Genomic DNA, 17,940 nt, shown 5'->3' with positions numbered 1-17,940 from the left:
TCATGTTGAACACAGAGTTACAATGATTCATAATAAAACATTCATACTGAATGCTTCTTATTTTTTATACAAGTAGCTAAGTTAAACACTCATCCAGTAAGTGATGTTGAATTCCCATTAGGACAGATTGGTCTGTCTCAGTCATAAGAACGAGAATCTTGTGTGACATTATTTTGTTTACCTTACTTCTTTAAATTTGATGATTAAAGCCAGTAGTTAAAGCTGCACCTGCTTAACAAATTTATTTTATTCATTAAATTCTCGGCTTAAGGTAATTAATTTAATTGTTTAAGGTAAGTTTTTGATCAGAACTTTCACGTTTATTAGTATATTGTGGAGTTAAATCTGTGCCTAGTTTTACACGTTCATGTCAACAGCTAATTTCCAGACTTTTTAAATGCCGTTGAATTTATTAATAATGATAATACAAAAAACCCATAATAATAATTAAAAAGTTAAATGTTCAAGTGTATCGAGAAAAATATGTAGGCTTCACAATTTTTGCACAAACAAAATGATTTAAAAAAATGTTTATCAATGTTTCTCCGCGTACACCAAGGGGTTACCTAAAATATTAAAAATACTTAAAAAAAATTAAGCAAACGTGTGCCTCACGGGGTACATGATAGTCTGATGTATTTCTTTAAGCGCATACTCATTTACTCAAACCACCAAGACAGGCAATCAATAAAAAATACAATAAGGAAAATGCATAGTAACGTCTACCCCAACATGCGCACGACGCGCTTTACAAATTCTCAGTACCCAATTGGGCACACAACGGCAGTTATGAAAGATTGTGTGTACCCGATACACCAAACCCCTGTTTCATGATTTCAACTTCTCCATAAGCTTTTTCAACCTTTAACTATAACAAGATCATATGAGGGATCACATTCATCGTATAAATCATTTTCATTTTTAAATATTTTATGCCACTTTAACCCTTTTTTAGGACCAGACCAAAATTTGACATGTACAAAGAAAATGTTTGCGTTTTTCTGGCCATGCTCCAAGAATGTGCATATTAAAAAAAATGTGCGATTTTTCAAGCGTTTGAGAGAAAAATCATATCTTCAGAACTAATTACTGTACAGATTTGTTTTTAGGCTTATTGTGAAAAAATAAATTTAAGTCATTATATAGCAAAAAACAATTTGATTTATCTGTTTTCAAATAAAAAAGTGAGTTTGATCTTCAATAACTTACCAAAAATAACAATAAATTATCCGTGGGAAATGATTATTTATTAGTTCTAAATATAATTCTCTATAACTTTACAAAATTTGAAAGCCCTAGAAATAAAAAATAAAAATTTTGTAAATGAATTAAATTAAATTTTTCTGTAACACTGGTTAAAACACATTTTTCAGCATTGGCCTAACATACAAAACCTTTATAGGCTACTAAGGATATTATTCGGTAGTTTGGGATTATACCGACCGCACCAGTATGAAGAACACAAAAATATACATTTATAGAAAGAAACATGATAGAACGAAAAACAAATCTTAAATTACAAACTTTACAACGATTATCAACTGTTAATGGGGTCAGATTCCGTTATATGCCCCCAACGCTTAAACTTTTTTCAATGAACTTAGAAACGTTATAAAACGATGTAGTTGAGTAACAGAAACTAACATTCCATCAATCAACAAGCATTTCAGGTATTGTGATCGGTATTGTTGTTGCTGTTATCTTATCTTTCTCAAGAATCCGATTACGGCAGGCCGCGCGGCATCACATGATTATTTAAGTTTTTTGCATGGTACATAAAAACAAGTTTTGTGTGTTTTTTTCAATAAAGAGTTTAGTTTTTTGTTTGGTAATGTTTGTTTTTGTTGAATTTATGTGTTTGTAGAAATGTACGTGTAAAACACGGAAAGTACAACAAAGCGACGCACCAGCTCTGAACGGGCGGCGAGACTCTGCAATCACGTTATCTACTAGACCGCTCGACTTTGACCTCTGTCTGAGGATGGGGAGGGGTATGCAATAAGACAATTCCTGTTTTTTTATTGACGAAATATTGTTCTACGCTAATCTAGTAATCAGTAGAAGCAAAATGTCAAATAACGATTCATGTCTGGGTGTGGTCGGTTATAATCCCAAAGTACCCTGACAATATTACGATTGCAAACATGGCCGTAAAATATTTTTTTCACCAAGCTGATGATTCCAAAAGACGTTTAAAATTTGATATCATAGTAAGAAAACATACAGGGGAACAGAAAAATAGTATATTTATTCCATATAGAAGTAAAAATATCTCTGAAAAAATCAGAAAAGTCCACCGGCGATAAATCATACGGCTAGTCCTTTTCGCATAGTACGCCGCCGGCGATAAATCAGACGACTGGTTCCTTTTCGCATAGTACGCCGCCGGTGATAAATCATACGGTTGGTCCTTAAAGGGTTAAAGAAGTACAAAACATGTTTTTAATTAAAATTTGGATTAAATATTTGTTTGGCAAAAAGTTAAAGCATTAGGCTCATAAAATATCCAAGAACAAAAGAAAAATATTCTGTCACTCACGGGTCACCAGAAGCGGGTAATGTAACGTTCCAATGCTGTGTAGTCGTGCAGTAACATACGAGGCACTTGGTGACGATGAGTGTCAGCTCGTTTGTACAATCTCAGCCGCACGTTCCAGGTCCCCTTGGCTCTCCAGGTGCTTGCCATACCTGTCCACCATTTATTCTCTACATGTCACGCACTTTACAGTCACAGTTATATTATGTTTTCCGGATAATAATTATTACTATAATATGAATATATATGTGGTGAAGTAAAATTGTAGCAAAAAAATTAAGTCTAATAATAAATAATAATACACTACACAAGCAATACAGTTTAGCTTTATATACATTTATAATTTGAAAATAATTAATGCAATAATTGTAGTTATCACTATCAAAGATAAAATAGCAATGTTTACAGGAATTTAAAATTTGACACAGGCATAGTAGAAGTACACATATCTATAGTGGAAAAAGTGATATTTTATGTAATTAACTTTTAGTCTCCGATATCAAATTATAATTTATCTAAGAAAAAAGTAAAAATGCATAATAAATGAAGAACTGGAATTATATTAGTTTTATCGGTTAAAAAAAGCCTAATCAAGCAAGTGACTAAAATATAAAAAGTAGTTGATGTTAAAGTGTAGTTAGGAAAAGGAGTTTAATGTGAAAACCTAAAAAAAAATCACATTAGATTGATCTTGAAATTTGCATAAAAAGGAATGAGTTAAGTACCAATGACAGGTGTGACGGACATGGATCCTGTCCTTCTCCTCTGCCAGCTTGACAGCGTCTCTCCACTTGCCCTGAGCCTGCAGCAGTCTGTTGAGTAGATCCCACCTCCCACACACAGCATACAGCTTCTCTGCCTCCTCCTGTACAGCACATCTGTGATTCTCTTTTCGATAGTGGATTTATGTATTAACTTATAAACAGAAATACCATCAATCCCTTAAGTGCTGTAGGCAGATACCTATGCCTGTGGCCGAGAATCGTGTAAGTGATGACTCCTCGTGTTTTCCTGGTTAAAACAAAGATTGCATCATCGTGCTTGATGGATGAGGTCATTCTGAAATCTTTGTCTGTCTATTGGCTTTGCGCCAACTAGCCTTTGTTATTGGGTAAGGATGGGTGAGGAGGGGTAAGAGACAGTTCCATCACTCCTGCCATGATTGTGCTGTGCACTATCACCTCTGTGTCGCCATGCGTTGTAAACAAGCATGTCATTGACCATTGAATTTATTATCTGCTGTTTTCATAGTATAGGTATTTCTGTCTATTATTATTTTCATTGTAATACTATTAAAAATATATAATATTAGTAACCAGTTAGTGTTAGTAAACTTTCCCTCTACTTCTCCACAAAAAGTCTTACAAATACAGCATTTGATAACTTTAGGACAATTTGTATAGTTTATATAATGCCTATCATAAGTAATGTTGAAAACATATATGTTTTTTTTATTAGATAGCACATGAGGTATTTGGGACAAAGCCCCAGGCAGGGAAGAGTTGTACAGGTCTGAAAAAAAAGCCAGCACTTAAAAGAGTTAATTGACATATTTCACCTGCAACAAGCCGATTATGTTGCAGATACATATCATGACACTGCACTGCTTAACAATAGCTGCATATCCCATTTGTTCACGGTTTGTAAGCATGGTTTTCAGTTCTTTAGGTGTAAAACTGAACTCCAAAGAATACTTTGTAGCATACTACTCTATAAATAGAAATCGATAGTACGATCTTTACCAGCATTCCAAGGTGCACTGCCAGAGCCGCCACTCTGGCCTCAGGCTCGGGAAGTTGTTCAGCCTGGCGTAGTGCTGCCACACCTCTCGTGTCCTTCATGTTGCCTAGACAGATGCGGGCCACATCCAGTCGCTGCGCCTTCACACACATACGTGCCAGGCTACTCCACACTGCCACACTACACCCAATACAAGAAATAATGTAACACTGGAAGTAAATTATGATTTTAAACACAAATATAATTACATCAAATTTTCCTGTACTATCGATGAACTAATTTCAACATTAACTTTCTTATACTTCAACTTCCTTGAACTTCTATTTCAATAATAAATAGTCAGCATCAATAAAATGAAGTACGCTTCTCTCTGGACCAACACTAATCATGGTGGAGAGTAAGTCTGTTCAGCATTGGTATAAGGGAGAAATTATTGCACTATTGATACATCATTGTAAAATTTTCTAAATGCATCACTTACTCTAAAAATATTTTACTGAAATCATTTCTTCAAATAAAATAATTTTACTTAATTGTGATAAATTATTCTACTTGTAATAAAAGCTTAACCATAAAAAACAAAATATAAGCCCACGTTCATGGAGCATTTTTTTTAACACAAATATAGTGTAGATTAATAAAGGGTCTACAAAAAAGAATGCCGGGATTTTAAATGGCCGTTACTTAAAAACTATTCAAGATAACTAAACGATTTAAACCGTCAAATTTAAGTTAAAATAACTAGTTTTGTTTTCCATGTAGCATGGGAGAAAACGTTGAATTTGGCATGATGACGGCATTAATGTTGCGAATAATAAAATGCGAGAATATATGTTGAATTTGTTACCTGTGAATATTGTGAATGGCTTTGAATGCATGATCGATGTCTCCAATGATGAGACTAAAACTGAACTTTATAACTGCACTTCTGGTAGCAGCATCACAGTTTTCCAAGCCCTCAAAATCTCGCATCAAGATCTTTTCAACTGAAATGTTCTGAAAAAATTCCTTATAGTTATTTACATGAAGAATACGGCAGACATTTAATATTATCACTGTATTACTAAATAAACTGGTATAACTGAGTACTGAAGGAGCTGACAAACTTAACTAATAAGTTATTTGCATAGAAAGATGATCTGCCATTTGATCTTTTGACCCCACAATCAATAGGGTTCTTCTTTGGAGACCAAGGTAAGCTATGTACCAAATTTTAAGACCTCTTTCTACCAAGAGTTTATCGTACAGACAAACAAACAGACACACAGACAGATTATCCTTTGACTCTGTGTCACAAAATTAATAGATTAAAATCGATATAGTACAAGGTCAATCATGCTGATAAAAGTGTTACGGTCACATACAGGATTTTGAGCATGTGCTATCTCTAACTCAGATTCGCAGTCAAATGTCTTAGGTTTAAAATTACTTGACTAACCATAAGTTTACTGCTATTTGTTAACATTACAACTTGGTAGTGAAAAATTATTTTCTTAAAATTTATATTTTAGTCACCTAACTGTGATTTTGGTACAAATCTTACAACTAACAGCAGTAAACTGTATCACCTGCTGATTGGAAGGTTTGCTCAGGAACAATGTAGTTCGGAGTGTCCACAGCCACCAGCGAGACAAACTCCTGGCTCATTGATCTTGTATCTTGTATCAAGAGTCCATGTTCACTGGACGTGATCAGGCTTACTAATATCTAAACAGGAAACAGAAAACGTAATTTTTAAATATTACAGTAACATTTAAAAATACGCCTAATTACAAATCTCTTAGCCTTATTACATTCAAGGTCAAAAAAATCTTTATTAATGTTTGTACATTATACAGTACATTCAATATAGTCAATATATTTACACTGCAGGTCTACCCTTATATTAAAAAAAGCAGAACTTATATTAAAATATAAATCATCACAATGTTATATTTTACTGTTAAATGTTTAAAAATTATATCAAATTTTTATGTAATTCCTCACTTATTAACAAATAAAATAGACCAAAATCTACTTGTTCTTAATTAATTTTTTTGTTTTTCTACAACAGAGAAAGACAACACAGAAAAATAATTTTAAAAACATTTTTACAGTAAGGTTTGTTTTTCATTTAAGAAAATGTATAAAACGCTCTGCAAAATTACTTGACATTTATGGAAAATGTTTTGCAAAATTCCTCATGAATCAAGATAGAGTACAAAAAAAAAATTATATACATATAATTACAATATATTTTTATTACAAGGGGTGCTTTTAAGGGTTGCAACTTTTTCAATGTGTGATAATTTTTTTGATAAATAATAAAAAAGATATAATACACTGTGAATGCACCAACAGTTCATTTTAAGCTACTACAAACTTTTTTTCTTTACTTTTTCTTAAATAAAGGGGTACTTTTTAAGGGTTTTTTTAAGGGTAGGAAAGTAATTTAATTTAATAAATTACATTAAAAAACTTGAAAGGAGCTTTATCCAACATATTTGAACATGAATAAAATCTTTAAAAGTGGTAAAATCTGGACTTATCGAATTATTTTTATGCAAAGGTAGTTTTTACCCCCAAATTGAAAAAAGCACATCTATATGTTTAGAGACATTATAAATTTTGAAGTTGAGGGTCACATAAAGCGGTATGCACATTTTTAAGTAAATCCATCCAATCCAAACAAATTGGGAGCTTTTACCCCATTTACACTGCCAGTGACTATATTATATATGTTTGTTATTTATATTTGTTTATGTTTGTTATGTTGCTTTTGTTATATTGGTCTATCCAAAAGCTTACTTGGATAGAGGATAAAGTGCTGGAAGTGTCAAATATAATTTACTATTCTCCAGTTGTAAAAGTACTTACACTGGAAGGATGCTGGTTAATGACTTTACGCAGTACAGAGGCAGAGTGAGCCTGCGTGGTCGGGCGTCGTGTCTCACACACTAACAGTCTGGGCTCCTCACAGTCCCAGTACAGGTTCACCACAAACCTCGACACTTCACTGGCAGACACACAGAGTTAGCAATGCCATACAACTTCATAACTACCGCTTACTCTATAGTAGGATTTAAATATTAATCAACTCCAATTTCAAAATTGCTTACAATCAAAACTAAGATAAGGGATAATATTAATGTAGTTAAGGATACTGTTATTTACAGGTCATGCAAAAAAACCCATGCCAAAAACATTACATAGTACTATTTTTTTATCCCAATCCAAATCCCAAACGTAGATCTTGGGTAGTTCAGTTCAATTCAAAATTTTTTATTCATTTTTATGCACATGTGATACAATGAATAGTGTCAAAGTTCTAGATACTACTTAAATAATATTTACAATGTTAAGTACAGCTAGTACTTAATTGAAAGCATCTTAGAAACTATAAAGAGAGGTGGATAGTTCCTCAATGGAATAGAGGGCTTTGTTGATCAGGTACTCTTTTAGATTTTTTTTGAACTTAGGGCCACTTTCAGTTTTTATGTTTTGTGGGATGTATTTTAAAAATTTGTTCCCCATGTATGTAGGTTTTTTTTTCAAAAAACTTCAACTTATGGTTCGGAATAATCTCTTTTTTTGCTCTAGTGTTGTAATGGTGACTGGGTGTCTTAGAATTTAAATTTAATTGTTGATTTTTTTACTAGAAGGATTGACTAAAAAATATATTGTCCATAAACAGTAAAAATTTTTAAATGTTTAAAATGTTCTTTAGCTGAATCATTATATTTCAGCTTCAACATTATCCGTATTGCCTTTTTTTGTTGTTTTAATATATTTTCCATATTTATTTGTTTAGTTGAACCATAAAGGGCTATGCAAAAAGAGAATGAACATAAGCGAAATATAAATTTTTCAAAGTTTTTAGGTCACTGTAGTAACTCATTCTCCGTAGTGCATAGACACCAGAATTTATTTTAATTAAAAGCTTATGAATGTGTTCATCCCAATTCAGATGATGATCTATTGTTAAACCTAAAAAAATTGTGCTGTTTTTCTTTTCAATTTCGAATGAATCACAGACTATTGTAGGTCCCTTCAACGTTCTATTTTGCGGTGTTTTGAATTTTACAAAGTTTGTCTTTTTTGAATTTAATATTAAATTGTGGTTTTTTAATTAATTGCCAATATTTTCTAATTCAATAAAAGTATGAATTTCTAATTCTTCTAGAGATCTTGATGACATAGCTAGATTTGCATCATCGGCATATAGGCACAGTTCACTATTTGGCTCATGTGCCAAAACCTTATCTATGCCACCCAGGTAACACAGGAACAGTAGTGGTCCTAAAATAGACCCTTGGGGTACACCAAACCTTAGAGCATTACAATGAGAAGAGGCTTTAATAATTTTGTTCTGTTTTGATAAGTGTGTTATCTCTACATAGCAGAGGAAGCACATTGTCTACGGCCACACTAAGAGTCACCCTGATCCCGGTACCATTAGTGTGAACACAACTCACCTCTCCTGTGCGCTGAAGCTATGACACAGCATGCTGTCTGTCTCCATGTCCCAAACGTAGATCTTCGGTAGAGGCAATAGATTGGCCCCAGCTACACTAAGAGCCACCCTGGTTCCAGTAGCATTAGTGCGAGCACACATCACCTCGGCAAAGTCTGAAATAGAGTCCACTAGGTCCTTGGCTTTCCCGTGAATCTTTGCTTCTCTATAACATTATCAATGTTGTATTACAAACTTCGATTACAATTTTATTTATTAACATATGAAACTTCAATCATTAATCATTAACCCAAACAAATTCAGAAATTAAATTTTATAGCATAAATTAGATTAGAATAAAACTTTCTGTACCATAAATGATTTGAATTTTAAACACATTTAGTTATAGAACTAAAATAAATACAGTTTATGTGAGAATTCTTATTTTTATAGCTATGTAAAATAAAAATACAGATTTATTATTGGCCAGTGTTGTAACTATGACTTGTCTTGGGGGGGAAGGGGGGATAAATTTGATTGCAGAGCACACCACACTGAGTATGAAGAATAAATCTAAATTTATATTCATTTTATCGGTTTAATTAAGGAGAGAGGTTCTATAACCCTCACTATCCCTTATAGTTCTGCCACCTGTCATTGACAAGTGGTTATTTTCCAATTCCACATTTAGTGTTCAACATATAATTTTTTGTTAATATCAAGAAAAACGCGTTGACTCATAAAAAATAATTTCTATATTAATTGTAATTTTGCCCATGTTTAAAATTTTATTATGTAAGTTAGTTTATAAAAAATTGCACTTAACGTTACACCAACATAATTATTTTTTATATTACTCATAACAATAGGAAACCTTTTGAGACTTTTATAAACAATTTTGATTATAACAAATTGGTTTCTAAAAATTCAGTTTTGTTATGGAAGAAATTATAAAACATATTTACTTCACATCATGTAAAAATCCACTCAGATTAAATATTTATTAAATTTAATTAAGTATTTTTAATTTACATTTTCTGAAAAGAAAAATTAATTTAGAGTACAAATTGTGTTTAGAAACAAGATTAAGTATTTCTCTCTTATTGCTTTGAATCAATGGAGAATAAAGTAACTATATTTTGAACTATTACGTGAACAAAAACAATAACGAAACTGATCTAACTCTACCCATTCCTAATGGACTAATTTGTACAATAAACTCAACACATAGAGTTACAAAATTAGAGAGTAAATTTATATCAATTAAGTGAACTAAAAGAATTGCTGAAAAAATGAGGACAGGTTAAGGAGGATTTGAACCTGTTCAACTGAAGACATTCAATGCCTTTGATAATTCAGCTACAGAGTATACCTGCGTGACAGGTCCCACATGTGGAGTATGCCGTTGATGGTTGCCACAGTAAGGAAGTGACCAGTCAGCGAGAGAGAGATAGCTTGACCGTCACAGTCTAGGGTCTGCTTGACGGTACCCTGCAGTGTGTGTACTTGCAGCTTGGATGTGCTGGCCACCACCAGACTCTGCTCATACAGCACTGCACTATCTACCTGGCAGCCAAACGATCCTGGACAGACATTCACAAATATATTGGTGACACATATTTGCCAAAACATTCTTGACACTAAAAATTGTGCCTTGACCTCAAATTCTGCTATTTATTGGCCAGCGAAGTCTATCGTTTGAGGGGCTGGAAAAATGTACTAAACCTAATTCAAACAGCCATGAAATAAATTTACTTTACTTGGACTATCGGTCATTAAATGGATATCCAAAAGTGCCCATAAAATATCAGTTAATAAAATTGCAGACCAAGTCTATTATGACTAAATCAATACAGATTACATTTATGCTGTTGCTCAAATAATCAGCATATGATATGATCACTATCAGATAATGTTCTGTTTGTAAAGTAAATTATTATTTTAATATTTTCAAAAAATGTATTTTAATCTTACATAAGTATTATTTTTAAACACTGCACCATACACAACACAATCCTGTTAGACTGAGAGCATGAATCCTTTTAGTTGTGACATGCAGAGTTATGTCAAATATTATCTGATTATAAAATTATATTGTCATTAGCATCACAAACATTAAATAATGTTAATAATAATGATTACTATATTTTCAACTTTGTTAAGATACAATATACTAATAGAGAATCAGCAAGACTAACCTCAATGGAGCTCTGAAAGAGGTACAGATACTACACACTGATATTTTAAAATTACTAATGGCTTCCTCAAAGGTAGTGAGAAGAGTAGAAAAAGACAAATTGTTTTAAAAACTCACAATTGGAAGCCAAACATCAAAGGAAATAATAATAAGTCAAAGTGCTAAATAAAGTTACAACACTATACAACACAATATACAGTCCTGACAATGTTATTTTTATGCATCATGTGCTGTTTCTTACTCGTTTATTCAAAAATGTTATTTTTTTCTATACCATGTGAATAAAAGTGCTTATTCCAGGCCTTGACATTTTACAAACATTTTGTTTGGAAAATGGCAGTAACAATTCTGTTATCCATTTGAAGTGTTAATTAATAAAAATTAATTGTAACTAAAGAATACCTATGGCGTTGATAGTGGATAGGGGTGCTACTGTATAGACAGCCATTGTCCTATTGCTCCACACAGCCGCATGTTCCCTACTGAGGCATACTCCGAACACCTGCAGGTCAGTGTTGAGCTCAGCAGTTTCGCCTGCCGACTGCACAATCAGCTGAGACGCCGACACTTGCACAGCCGACATCTAAATCAAAAACGTTCGCTTTGAACAATGGCATTTTAATCTTGTATTTACATGAATAGTATACTTTTTTGCCTGAGAAATAGGAAAACAGGAACAATTCCTTAATTCAAATTCAACATTAGATTATTTTGTGTCAGCTAGAAAAATGGGAACATGAAAAATAATAAAGTAATAAAAGAGCTCTTCTCTTCTTCCTATTTTATCAGAATGATTCAGCATGAAGTACAGTTCTTATTTCTAACATCAATTTTTTTAAAGCTTACAAAGTGCATAGTTGACTGATTAAGAGATTGTTACAGAACCAGACTTTGAAAGTAAACAACCAATAGAAGAAATTAAACTTATTGAGATTTTGCATATATACTGCTATCAGAAGAAGGGGAAAATTAATGTCAAAACGGTGGAATCGTTCCTTGATGATAGAGGGTCCACCAATCGCGGAGAGATAGTGGTTCAGGGCTGGAGACCTGACATGGAGGGTACTTTCATGTGGCTACAATTGTACCTTTACTCTAATACCCCAAGTACTAAATCTTCTGCCCCTCAACTGAAAAGATGGATCCAATGAAATATTAGAGATGCACCTAAGAAATTAGTTTATATTCATCCTTCCTTATCCAAATTCTTTCAGGAAACAATTCATGAACTTTGCTGGAAGACCTTTCGCTCCCACTACTATAACGATGATACTTAAAAACACTTAAACAGAGAAATTCATACTTATTCAGCTTGAACAATTGTTGGTTAAGGAAATTAATACTCCCAAGGAACAGACATATACTAATGCCCTGAAATTTGTATTCTGAAGGAGGAATTGCTTTGAATTTCCTTAAATATTGAAGAAATATGAAGAGGCTGGTCAAAATATATAGCAATATACATTTCTAATACAAAATCGCAATAAAATTTTATTATTTCACCTCAGAAAGTATGAAACACTGGATGCCAAGACTAAAATTAAAAGATTTCAGTGTATTTTTCAAAGAAAAGAACATTATTTATTTAAGATTAGGGATATAGGGCCATCAATACAACAAAAATTGATTCCGATTCTAATGCCATTACCAAAATTGTTGCTTAAATTCTCAGTTCAATATCGATTTCTGTGTTATTTTTAATTAGAAATGTAACACGGTTTTATTTTGTGCAATCTGGCCAGTAAGAGTGGGGCAAGCGAAAATGTTCTTACCACTTTCAGCCATAATTAATTATGTTAAGATAAAAACATTTCATATATATACAGGGTGATTCATGAAGTTCTCCCCCCACTTCTACAGCACATTGTACTAGCAAAAATAATGAAAAAATGTTATATAAACATAGGTCCGAAAACGCTTCGTTAGCGAGTTACAGCTAGCGAAAGATTTCACCTGAATTCCTGGGTAAAGAGTAAAATAAAGCCATACTGAACTTTTGGAAAGGTTCATTAAGTAAGAAATATCGTGGATTCTTATGTATTTTTACCTGATAAAGCTAATAAAATAGGTTTCAGAACTGTACCTGTAGTAGTTTTTGAGGGATTCAGGGTTAAATGCAAAAAATTGGGGCACGAAACAATGTTTTTTTAAGTTTGATGTACAATAACTTTGTTAAATTGGTAATATAAATACATAAAATCAACAAACATTAATTGTAGAGAAATTAATTCTGAGAAAAATTGATATAATCAAAGTCTAAAATAAAACAGAAATAAGTACCAAAAAATCGATTTTATATTCAGTATAATACATTACTAGTTTTAGCAAAATTAATCAGGTTGGGCCAACCGTACGCACCTTTTTATAATAGATGTTCGAAAATGAGGCCATCATTATCAATACATTTTGCAGCACGTTTGTGTATTGCTTTTGTTGCGTTTCTTAATTTTTCAGGACTTCCCTGTATCTGCACAGCCGAATCCATAATACGGGCAATTAATTCATCAAGAGAATTCACTTTTGTCTTGTATACAATGTCTTTCATCCATCCCCAGATGCAATAATCCAATGGAGATAGATCTGGTGATCTTGGTGGCCAAGGGTGAGGCCCTCCACGACCAATCCAGTGTCCAGGAAATTGATGATTTAAGTAAGCAGAAACGGCACGTGAAAAGTGGGGAGGTGCTCCGTCATGCTGGAAGTACAAATTTTGTCTGAGATGTAAAGGAACATTCTCTAACAGCTGCGCCAACTCTTCTTGAAGGAAATGCAAATAGAACTCAGCATTTAGGCGTCCAGGTAATATGAAAGGTCCAATCAGCCGATTGTGCAAAAGGCCACATCAGACATTGACGCTAAATCGGTGTTGAAAGTTCTGTTCCACTACCTCATGTGGATTTTCTTCTGCCCATGAGTGTTCATTGTGCAAGTTATTGACACCATCCCGAGTGAATTGTGCCTCATCCGTAAACAAAATACGCTTGTAGAGTTGATTATTTAATATTCAAAAAGTTGCAAAACTCCAAGCGAAGCGGACCATCCCCTAGCTGTAGATGTTGAACCTTTCGTTTATGAAACGGATAAAATTTGTTTCGATTAAGTGACCTCCACACCGTTGACTGCGAAACTCCTATCCACCTAGAAATACGTCGTGTACTTACACCTGGACTGCGATGAACATCATTAATAACAATATCATCATCAAGTTGGACAGCTCGTTCATAATTGGTTCTAGTACTTGGTAGTGATCCTGTTTCCCGAAGAGTACGAAAAGTTCCTGAAATTGTTTTGGTATCTGGAATCCTCCTATTAGGGTAACGTAGTTCATATTCTTCTACAGCAGCTCTAGCATTACCATTACAGTAACCCAAAATAAAAACCATATCAGCGTATTCCTCTGATGTAAATAAGTAAGGCATTTTTTCGCTGAATAAACAATTGAATTATAACTCACAGAAAAATTGCATTTAATAACACGATTCACAGAACCCGATCTCCTGCTGTAGCTTGCAAAACACCACTAATACACAGTTCTAACGTAACAGTACAGAATACCATTGTTGATCAGCTGTTATTCGTGCGTTACCAACTTAGAAATTAATAAAACAAAAAACTGCATTTCGATGATTAGTAAACAATAATGGGAAAATGTTTGCTTCATTTATTTTCGAACATTTGATGTAAAGTTTTATTTTAAAAAAATACAACGTAATAAAACATGATATTTTTATTTACAAACAAATTTATTTAAACAGTTAATCTTGTTTTCTCAATTTATCTCATCATTAAGGAACAAACATTTTTGTTTTTGTTTTATTTTAACTAAATACCGTACGGTATTTCTTTACAGCTAGTAATGTATTATACTGAATAAAATTGATTTTTTTGGTACTTATTTCTGTTTTATTTTAGACTTTGATTATATCAATTTTCTCAGAATTAAATTCTCTACAATTAATGTTTGTTGATTTTATGTATTTATTACCAATTTAACAAAGTTATTGTACATCAAACTTAAAAAAACATTGTTTCGTGCCCCAATTTTTTGCATTTAACCCTGAATCCCTCAAAAACTACTACAGGTACAGTTCTGAAACCTATTTTATTAGCTTTATCAGGTAAAAATACATAAGAATCCACGATATTTCTTACTTAATCAACCTTTCCAAAAGTTCAGTATGGCTTTATTTTACTCTTTACCCAGGAATTCAGGCGAAATCTTTCGCTAGCTGTAACTCGCTAACGAAGCGTTTTCGGACCTATGTTTATATAACATTTTTTCATTATTTTTATTAGTACAATGTGCTGTAGAAGTGGGGGGAGAACTTCATGAATCACCCTGTATATATATATATATATATATATATATATTATATATATATATATATATATATGAATATCAGGAATATTTTTAAAGTAAGAACCATTTCTCTCTGTAGTCCCGTATGTACCTAAGGTTTTTCATCAAACCCTAGAAAGTTTCACTTCTAGCTGGTTTATACCTTCCAGTTGAACCCACACTGGGCACAACATAATCCGATGTGTAACTTTAATCTGGGCAACCTTATGGGTACCCAGGAGTGGCACATCACTAACAGCAAATGACGAGATTCTGGGGTACAAGGGCAAGGGTAGTTTAATAGGTCTAGTCTACTGCAGGAGATGACTGTTGGAGTTGGTGGGGTTCCATAAGAGTCCAAGGTTCTTGCTAGACTAGAGATAAGGATGTGCCACCCCCTGCCTGCTTTGACTGGAGGCTGGTTAGAGCTGGCTTCCCCTTCTTCAAGACATGACTGAGATTAATGCCCTAAATTTTTCTTCATGGATTTCAACAGAAATTCCTTATTAAGTTATTTCAATGATTCTTTATATAACTCTATATGAATTATATTTAGGTTTATATCAAAAATAAAAACCAAATTTTAAAACATTTTGATTGTATAAATAAATTTACGGTTGTACTAAATTTGTATTTTTTTACATTTTTTTCTTCATTTTAATAAGGATGTTTCAAGTGCTCAAATTTTTGTGTTGATTCAAGTCTGCTGATAATACCAATATAAGCCATTAATAAAATAGATGCTCAAAGTCAGCTCTAATTGTACTCCAAATAAAAAAAAAAAATTGGAGGCAAATGGTTGGGTTTTACTTGAACTTACAGATGCTACGTAAAATAAACAATCCAAGTAAACTGTCAACTCCATACATATTTGTTTTGCGGTAGAATGCTAAAAAGGTTTAAAATATATTATCTTATCGTTGTGTCTTTTCCTCTTCCCTAGGCACTACTTACTACGAATTGTTAGTTCATTTACCATTATTATGTTTTTAAAGCATAGTGTAAATTAGACCAACTCTTTTTAAAAGTGAAAATGGTAATACAAAAATTACTGTCAGGCCAGTACGGATGAGACCTCATAATAGGACTAAATTAGGGAGTAACATTCTCCAATATAAAAAGTACACAAACTCAATGTTACCCCACGGTAGTATGCGGCACAGAGGTTGTGTTCTTTCATGATGTAGGTGGCAGAGGAGGAGTTAACAGCGAGCATAGACCCACCCCAAGTGCAGGTTTTAGCTACCCCCTGCACCTTGGCAGGAGGGAGAGGATCCCAGCCGGCCGCAGTGTGTCGCCAGAACACAACGTTACCAACAGTGGTGCAGCCACACAGCACACCTGGGACAACCATTAGCAAATCAGGAAAAATTTTGAAAAATATTTGGTTAATACAAATCTATAATGCTCTATTAAACTTGTTGTGACCTTCCATTTTTTTTTTTTAATTCTTTAAGACAAATCCTCTAAGAAGAATATTAAAGTACAATATTTTGTATCTGAATTAAATAGAAAAAAATGTATTTCAACTCATTGCTACAGTGCTGAAATGACTGAGATTTTGTTCATTATGAACATTGCTAGCCCTGACCCATTGTATTCTCCTACTTTCTGTGGGAAAGTTTTGTGAACAATTTCATTTTAATTTGTATTTTTAATTGTACATACAAAATGAGTTTTATATGGACCCACTGTGGTTTTTTGATAGGTAAAATAAATTTAAGATCTCTTTTGCAGGAAAGCTAATAATAAAAGTTGAAAAATGATAGTTTGGATCAAACAGCACAACCTAATGAGTGAGCGTTGTGTTAGGAGCAATCTAACAAAGCGACCTACCGCGTAACTGTACAAATAGTCCATGTGTGTGATTAGTTTTAAGTTTTATTTTTGATTGTGAGTGAATACTAAATAGTTCTATTCAACAATGAATGACTACAACATTCGTTGATGGTTAGAAGAAGGTTTTAGTGAATGTTACTTTTTGTTGCTTGCAAGGGAATGAGTCTGACATGGATGCTGATTCTGAGCATTGTGAAGAAGACACAAACACGGAGCAGTTAACAATGAAGAACCAGAACAGACTGTTCTGGAAGAAGGTATGAACAAACAGACATCCTTGCAAATTTTTCAGGATGCTGATCCTACGTTTTCTGGAGCAGGGGTGCCAATCCCTCCCAATGTCTACCCGAATGAACTAATTATCGCCCTCCCATATTTTTATTTTGCAACTGTTCTTGTTCAGTAAGTGAGAATGGGATTATTGAAGACAAAATTAGTTGAACATTTTAAGTTTATTTTAATAGAACATTGATCTTGTAACTTGTAAGAAAAGGTGAAAGTAAATCAGAGAAAACCTAACTGAATGTAATAAGAATTTCAACTGCAATGGACCTCACAGATTTCAACTTAAAAAGAAAAGGTAATTAAAACAACTCAAATTACCAATGACTGAACTAGTTTTTAATGGAATTCTAAACATAATAAATACTGTTCCACATCAATCGCTTTACAAAAACAGAGGTCACAGTGAGAGAAAACAGAATTTTGTAGAACCCATTCAAGTTAGGGAATCCAGTGAGCTGCTTAAAACACCTGTATAGCTTAATATACAGTACACACCTGTATATATATATATATATATATTTCTTTTTACATGCATACTATATATAATAGCATAGCACAACATATATAAAGCA

The 17,940-nt window shown here is 33.0% G+C and overlaps 1 protein-coding gene across 1 annotated transcript in view; it reads right to left on the bottom strand.

The window, feature by feature from the left end:
• Positions 1-2,621: 2,621 nt before the first annotated feature.
• The window catches only part of LOC124373242 (intraflagellar transport protein 140 homolog), a 29,137-nt gene continuing 13,818 nt past the window's right edge, over positions 2,622-17,940 (bottom strand). The window contains exons 6-15 of the mRNA XM_046831629.1: positions 16,386-16,585; positions 11,308-11,488; positions 10,081-10,291; positions 8,731-8,934; positions 7,133-7,271; positions 5,845-5,983; positions 5,124-5,262; positions 4,279-4,456; positions 3,262-3,401; positions 2,622-2,688 (exon numbers count right to left, since the gene is read on the bottom strand). Coding sequence (XP_046687585.1) covers positions 2,622-2,688; positions 3,262-3,401; positions 4,279-4,456; positions 5,124-5,262; positions 5,845-5,983; positions 7,133-7,271; positions 8,731-8,934; positions 10,081-10,291; positions 11,308-11,488; positions 16,386-16,585 — 1,598 coding nt within the window. The remainder of the gene's footprint in view (positions 2,689-3,261; positions 3,402-4,278; positions 4,457-5,123; positions 5,263-5,844; positions 5,984-7,132; positions 7,272-8,730; positions 8,935-10,080; positions 10,292-11,307; positions 11,489-16,385; positions 16,586-17,940) is intronic.

Source organism: Homalodisca vitripennis, unplaced genomic scaffold (assembly GCF_021130785.1).
Source record: "Homalodisca vitripennis isolate AUS2020 unplaced genomic scaffold, UT_GWSS_2.1 ScUCBcl_5127;HRSCAF=11716, whole genome shotgun sequence".
Classification (NCBI taxonomy): domain Eukaryota; kingdom Metazoa; phylum Arthropoda; class Insecta; order Hemiptera; family Cicadellidae; genus Homalodisca; species Homalodisca vitripennis.
The sequence above is the reverse complement of the archived record's forward strand: the minus strand, read 5'-3'. Positions and strand labels throughout refer to the sequence as shown.